Source organism: Malaclemys terrapin, chromosome 14 (genome assembly GCF_027887155.1).
Source record: "Malaclemys terrapin pileata isolate rMalTer1 chromosome 14, rMalTer1.hap1, whole genome shotgun sequence".
Lineage (NCBI taxonomy): Eukaryota > Metazoa > Chordata > Testudines > Emydidae > Malaclemys > Malaclemys terrapin.
Window position 1 is genome coordinate 37,829,110 of NC_071518.1, and position 7,281 is coordinate 37,836,390.

Genomic DNA, 7,281 nt, shown 5'->3' on the forward strand with positions numbered 1-7,281 from the left:
CCCGCCGCCCCGCCATGGCCGAAGCCTATTTCCCAGTGGGGCCCGGGCTGGGGCCCGAGGAGAACTTCCTCTCGCTGGAAGACATCCTCATGTCCCAGGAGAAGCTGCCGGGGCGCGTGGAGGCTGCCCTGCCCCGCCTGGCTGCCGTGCTGGGCAAGGGCGCGGGGGCCGGCCAGAGCGACGGCATCCCGGAGGTAACCCGCCGCCGGGGACTACAGCTCCCGGCAGCCACCGGGCCTGGCCACGTGACAGACCGGCGGGTGGGCGAGAGAGCGGGGCGGGCCGGGCGCTGACGCGGGCTGAGCAGGCGGGAGCCGCGCGTTGTATCTGCCCGCCGGGGCTCGGGCATGAGGAGACGCGGGGCCTCTGGCCGAGGGCTGAGCTCAGGGGTGGAGCGGGGCATGCTGGGAAGTGTAGTCTCCCCCGTGAGCTCGGCGTTGGGCGGGTTACTGGAGGTCTCTGCTGGAAGGCGGGATTGCACCCTGGGGGGTGGGGGGGCAGGTTTGCCTGGGGTGCAATACATCGCAGTAGGCTCTATGCCCGTTTGCATTAAAGACTAGCGGGGCTGCACACTGCTCTGTGTGGGCCCCTTTTACCCCACCCCATAGTCTGATCTGAGATCCAAGGGCTGTTTAGTGAAATTAAAGGGTAATGTCGCTTCAAACCAGTATCAGAAAGTACTTATTTATATAGCATACCCTCAGCCTGTAGAATGCATTTACTAATGCAATTACTGTGGCTGGGGTATTTTTTTAAGGGCCTATCAATGTTATGCCCACTAAATATTGCAGTGAAGTGAGAATTTTTGGTAGAGAATGTAGTTACTGTTGGTTAGATGTTTAGTTTAAATTCTGGTTATTGTCTAGGGACCGTGCCCTGCAAATAAATTGTATGTGTAAAATTACTTCCCGGAGTAATCCTATTGCGGGGAATCACATGAACAAAGTTGCACATACACCTCTACCCTGATGTAATGCTGTCCTCGGGAGCCAAAAAATCTTACCACATTATAGGTGAAACTGCATTATATCGAACGTGCTTTGATCTGCCAGAGCGCGCAGCCCCCTCCCCCCCCCCCGAGCACTGCTTTACCGCGTTATATCCGAATTCGTGTTATATCGGGTCGCGTTATATCGGGGTAGAGGTGTATGTGAAAAGTATCAGGGGGTAGCCGTGTTAGTCTGTAGCCACAAAAACAACAAGTAGTCCAGTGGCACCTCAAAGACTAACAGATTTATTTGGGCATAAGCTTTCGTGGGTAAAAGCTTTCGTTTTACCCACGAAAGCTTATGCCCAAATAAATCTGTTAGTCTTTGAGGTGCCACCGGACATATGTGAAAGTGTCTGCTGGATCAGGGACTCTCCTTGTAAATTTCCTTACACTGCAATATTGTTTTTTATTTATATTCTACATGTTACACATGCAGCTGTCTTTCGGTGCCTCATACTTTGGCACTCATTCTAACATAAATTTTATGCCTGTGGACTTTGCCAGTGACAACCAAAAATCTATGATTTACATTAGTTTCCACTATTGTAGACTGAAATAAAATCACTCCCTTGTGAAACTTCAGTATTCATCTGAGAATCATGTTTATTTGTTATCCTGATCGAAGTTCATTTACCTATTTTTTTTTGGGGGGGGGGGGGGTTTCTGTTGTGTGAATGCAGGGTTCAAAGGTGGAAATACCCCTGTGGCTAGCAAAAGGGTTGTATGACAACAAACGGAGGACACTTTCAGTGGAACTGCCCAAGATTTACAAGGAAGGCTGGCGGACTGTGTTCAGTGCTGATGCCAATGTGGTTGACCTGCATAAAATGGGGCCGTACTACTATGGCTTTGGCTCCCAGCTCCTGAATTTTGACAATCCCGAGAATCCAGAGATAGCTCAGACTATACTGCAGGCAAGTATTTGAACCAAGTCTGGTTCCTTTGGTAGATATGGTTTCCTTTTTCTTTGCTGCTGCCTCCTCCATATTTCCTGCAACTTTGCTGTAAACAACATGTAAAAACATGATTTTAGCCTGAGTAAGGACTGCAAGATCAGGCCCTCTGGCCTCAGATGTGCATATTCAGATACCAGAAAATTCAGTAAGATTCACACGTATTCATCCAGGAGCCGAATTTGGTCCTGTGAGTTTTGTACAAGGAACATGGTGTCACCTAGAAGAGGAACCACTTTGCTGCATCACTTCTTAATAACAGAGTATGCAAAGCATCTGTCAGAGATTGTACCTCTAGAGCATCCCGTTGGGGTGAGAGTGTGCGCCTCTTTGGTCCCAGATATCCTTCCCTGGCTGTACGCATCACGATTTTGCTGGTTCGGAGTGCAGCGTTTAGTCCTCTCGTTGTATATCTGAGGGACACTGCTCCCCCACCTACATGCTCACTTCTTGGTATAACAGCATCCAAAACAAAAAAGGCAAACAATAATCCTGCAGTACAGGCTCACCCCATTGTTCTCTGCAAGGCAAAAGTTAAATAGTCTCTGAAGAGAGTGGGGGGAGTCTAGGGTCTTAATTGTCTGTGTGTCTGAGGGGCTCAGGTTGAGTGCCTGGGACTGTAATAGAAAGAAAACAAGGTAAAGATGGTCCTTTTACCGTACCAGAGGGTCAAGGTGGCAGAGATTCATAAGCAGCCCCTGTGCTGTGAGCCTCCGGGGCTCCGCTTTCCTCTGAGTGCCACATTGCCCTGAGCAGGGATACTCGCCTGTAAGGACTTGCTCATCTCCAGGCTTGACAGGCTTCACTGGTGTGCTGGGCTGGGTGCTGATTGTGCCTACCCTGTTTCCCCGAAAATAAGACATCCTCCGAAAATAAGGCCTACTTACAGTTTTGCCTCTCGTTGTAATATAAGGCATCCCCCCGATAATAAGACCTCCCCGATAATAAGGCATCCACCGATAATAAGGCATTTTTCATTTCTGAAAAATAAGACATCCCCTGAAAATAAGACCTAGCGCATCTTTGGGAGCAAAAATTAATATAAGACACTGTCTTATTTTCGGGGAAACAGGGTAGAAGAGCTCTTTAACCCCTTCCTGACTGGAGTGAGGATCTGCCCCACCACAGTGTCCCTCCTCCCTGTTGATGAGTTGGGTTTTGTAGATCATGGCATAAATAAACTAACGTTCAAAGAAGTGTAAATGAAATGTGTGACTAAATTTCAGAGCGCTCACTGAGAGTTTGAAAGTCTCTATATGGTGCTTGTAGAGCACCCAAATACCAAAGTTTTAGATGCCGAATAAATGCATATACTAGAAATAATAAATAAAACCCAGTCATATTTTGAGACTGGTGCTTCTAAAAGCATGGTTTCCCAAGTAATCTTAAACCCAATTTCCAAAGATTATCAAGAGTTTAACCCTTTTTCCTTTCTTTGTAACTTATTACATCCTTTTTTTTTTTTTTTTTTAACCCCGGTGGTAGGGAAAAAATCTTTTAAATGATCCCCTCTTTGTTTAGCTTTTTAAATGTATTGTTTATGTATTGTATGTTTTTGAATTGTACTGAATGTGAAAGTGTTTGAGCAGAATCCCAAGTGCTTCGGAGGCAGAGGGAGGTTTGTGTTTGGTAAATGCAATCAGGAGTAATAATATTGCCTTTAAAAAGGAGTCTCATTTGGCTCAATTTTGAGAAGAACAACATTAAGCAGCATTGTAACAAATGCATGACCACAGATTAATGGGCTGCAGCCGAGCAAGGCCCCCTGCTCCAAAACCAATGACTTCTCCCACTTGAATGGAGGTGGAATTATAGTTGTATTATGTTTTAGTAGCCTCTCTTGGCCAGCCACTAGAAGGCAACAATCATGCTTGACCAAAACTAATTCCACCCAGTGATGCAGGATTTTGTATACTCATCCATCCACCCCAGTTAGGTTAAGCTTATCCTTGAGTACGTCGAGCTCAGTACCAGCAGTCAGGTGCTAGCCCAGAACAAATCCTTGGCTGCGTGCATACAGACAGCATAGGGACTAGAACCCTGGATCTTTCAGCTCCGTAAGCAAAGGTCTCTAGCACCTGAGTTCAAGAAGAATCTTCCTTAGCCATTGGTAATTCTGCTTCTCTCCCTTAGACATTTATTGGCCGTTTCCGTCGCATCATGGACTCCTCCCAGAATGCCTACAACGAGGACACCTCTGCACTGGTGGCACAGCTGGACGAGCTGGAACGAGCGTTGTTTCGAGCTGGCCAGAAAGGGCTGAATGACTTTCAGTGCTGGGAGAAGGGGCAGGCTTCTCAGATCACAGCGTCCAGCCTGGTGCAGAATTACAGGAAGAGAAAATTCACAGACATGGATGGTTGAAAGCTAGAAGGACGCAAAACTGCTACAGGGGACACTGAGGTACTCTGTGTCAGAGAGAAGAGAGACCAGCCAACCTTGGGAAGGGACAGACTCTCCTCCCAGTTTAACTGAAGTTCTTCTGCACAGCATCTTCAGATTAGACCAAAGCATGTTTTAGACTAGAGGACGAGTATAACAGGAATACATCACACAATTGTTTTATAGCACACACATCCTTCTCCCATGGAGTTACGGTAATAGTTTTGGCTTCATAGCTGAGTGGATATAAAAGGCTCTTCTGAAAGAGGATCATTTAATATTTACTGTTTTTATCATGTAAATAGATCTGGAATTGTAAATAGGGATTCTGAAAATGTAGTTTCAGCTCTTTCACCCCCACCTCAAATCCCACCTTCCCCACACATACCCCAATGTGTTGACATGGGAACAGCTGATTCCAGAGGACATCACAGTAACATGAGGAGAAGAGTGGTATAGACTGCATTGTGTTATCCCCTTCTTTCTTGCTATGGCTTAATGTGCCAGTACAAGTGCCTTTGTTAGGGGTAAGCATCTGCTGTTAGCTGATTCTGTTGCTGCTTTAGTTTCGTATGTGATTTTAATGCTTGTCATTGGTACAGTGGAGACTGCCTTCTGTTTGTCCACACAGCAGTTGAAGTGGTGCTGCAAGCTTTATGCACCCTGCCTCCACCTCCCACTGCCACTACTATACCCGGAAAGCCCACTTCTGGGCAGCAGGTGGGAATGGAATGCCCATTCACTCCTAGATGCATGGTGGTTTTTGTGATGTGGACACCGGTTCGTGGAAGAAGTTATCCTGATTGCTAGTTTTGGCTAATGGTGAAGGGGCAGAGCTAATGAGTTGTTTCTTTCTTTCTGATCTATTGGCATTTCCAGAGAGGAAACAACATTCTTGCCATTGGGAGCGAATGGAATTAGAACTAATTAAACAGCACAAGGGTTGCTATATGGAGATGTCCTCAAAACCTAGCTCTGCTTGTGAGTCACATTGGAGGGCAGGAGAACACCCAGAAACACATGGTTCCCTCTCTAGAAAGCTACTCATGGGACCATTGGAATTGGTATTCTTGGGATAAGTCATTAGAAACTATCTGGGTGTTTCTTAGCCTTCCTTGGGAGGAAGCCCTTTAAAAAGTAACTAACAAGAGGGGCCTTCTCCTGAGAGGTGCTGAGCATTCACAGTCCCTGTTGACTTCATTAGTAGCTGTGGATGTTAATCAGACTTTCAGCATCTCTTGGGATCAGGCCCATGGAGAGCTAAATTTTGTATGGGCAACTTGTTCTTGTCCACGAATACTTAATGTAAGTGTTGGCTAAGGGATCCCCCAGAATGGGCAAGTGACCACTCTTTGGGCCTCAGGAGTGAAAGCTCTGCCTCTGCAGTTAGTCAAAAAGGACACTGACTGCTGGATACGGCAGCATCTTCAACTTGCCATGGTCTCTGAAGTGCACAGGGCAACCTGTCCCACTGCAGGAGACGAAGTAGCGGCTAGTGGACTATGAAGAGGGAGTTCAAGCATGCACATTATTAAATGCCACTGTGCTAAGTGACAGCATGCTATGAAAATGATGCATTTTTTTATAAGAAACTAATTTTAGCCTGGATTTGTATATTTTCTATTTTGGGATTTCTGTGCTGCATAAATGAGCGTTTCATGTGAAATAAGTTCTTCACACAGAGTCTCTCTCTGTAATTGCCCTGCTGCTGAGAATCAGTCGTGGCCAGGAGAAGAATGGCCACTCGGAAACCTTAGCCACAGGGTTAGCGAAGTCTTGTTGCTAGAACCCACCATGTTCTTCACACCGCTCCCCAACATAGGAGTGTTACGTTTATACACTTCCGCTGGCATAGGAACATCTTCTGTTTGACTCCCAGCTCCCCTAGCATTTGCCACGAGTCACATTAGAGACACTGCTAGCATAGGCGCCAACTTCTGCTCCTGCCGATGGGTGCTCAACCCCGCTCTGCCCCCGGCCCCACCCTGACTCCACCCCTTCCACGAGGTCCTGCCTCTATTCCAATCCTTTCCCCAAAGTCCCCACCCAACTCCGCCCCCTCCCTGCCCCTATTCCGACTCCTTCCCCAAATCCCCGGCCCCACCTCTTCCCCTGAGCGTGCCGCGTTCCCACTCTTCCCCTCCCCCCTTCCCAGAGCGGCCAAACAGTTGTTTGGCAGCGGCTGGGTGGGAAGCGCTGGGAGGTAGGCAGAGGAGCAGGGACCCACTAATTTTTCCCTGTGGGTGCTCCAGCCCCGGAGCACCCATGTAGTTAACGCCTATGACTCCTAGGTTGATAGAAGGCTCCAACCTTTGATTTTGTTTTTTAAAAAAAAAAAGTATAAAACCCGAGTGACAGAAATGTGTCAGTATTTAGGCTTAGATTTTGGAGTTTTTGTTTTTAATTCTGGGGAAAACTATTTGATATTTTTGATGTAAACATTCTCTTGCAGCATGTGCAGCCCAAGCATTGTGGTAATACTCAAGAACCGGAAAGTGAAATTGACTGATGATGATAATACTGTACAGCAGTCACGGTATATAGTGCTTATGTTCAAACACATTCCAAATATTAGCTAATGAATTCTCACAATCCCAGAGGGGGAAACTGAGGCACAGACATACGTGACACACCAAAGGTCACACATCAACATGATGGCAGAGCCAGAAATAGAATCCGTGTCCTGACTCCTACTCAGTGCTCTAACTACTAGAATGCAGGCGCTCCAAAATAAGAACAAAACAAACACAATCTGTTTTCATTGTCCAAGCTTAGTGAAGTGAAAAATGAGACCAATCAACATATATGATTTAAAAGTCATTTAGGTTTTAAAAACCCAGTTTTAAAGGGGAGGAGCAATGACGTGAAATCTAGTCTGATTGCCAAACAACACGCGTTCCCTAAATTCTTTTACCAATTTTCATGGCATGTTTTTAAAAAAAATTGTTTTCTCTC

At 46.6% G+C, this 7,281-nt stretch overlaps 1 protein-coding gene across 1 annotated transcript; it reads left to right on the plus strand.

The window, feature by feature from the left end:
• Positions 1-3: 3 nt before the first annotated feature.
• Positions 4-5,948, plus strand: GINS3 (GINS complex subunit 3). The gene is made up of 3 exons (XM_054048799.1): positions 4-194; positions 1,672-1,905; positions 4,078-5,948. The coding sequence occupies exons 1-3, from the start codon at positions 15-17 to the stop codon at positions 4,306-4,308; spliced, it is 645 nt and encodes a 214-aa protein (XP_053904774.1). The 5' UTR covers positions 4-14; the 3' UTR covers positions 4,309-5,948.
• Positions 5,949-7,281: the final 1,333 nt, after the last annotated feature.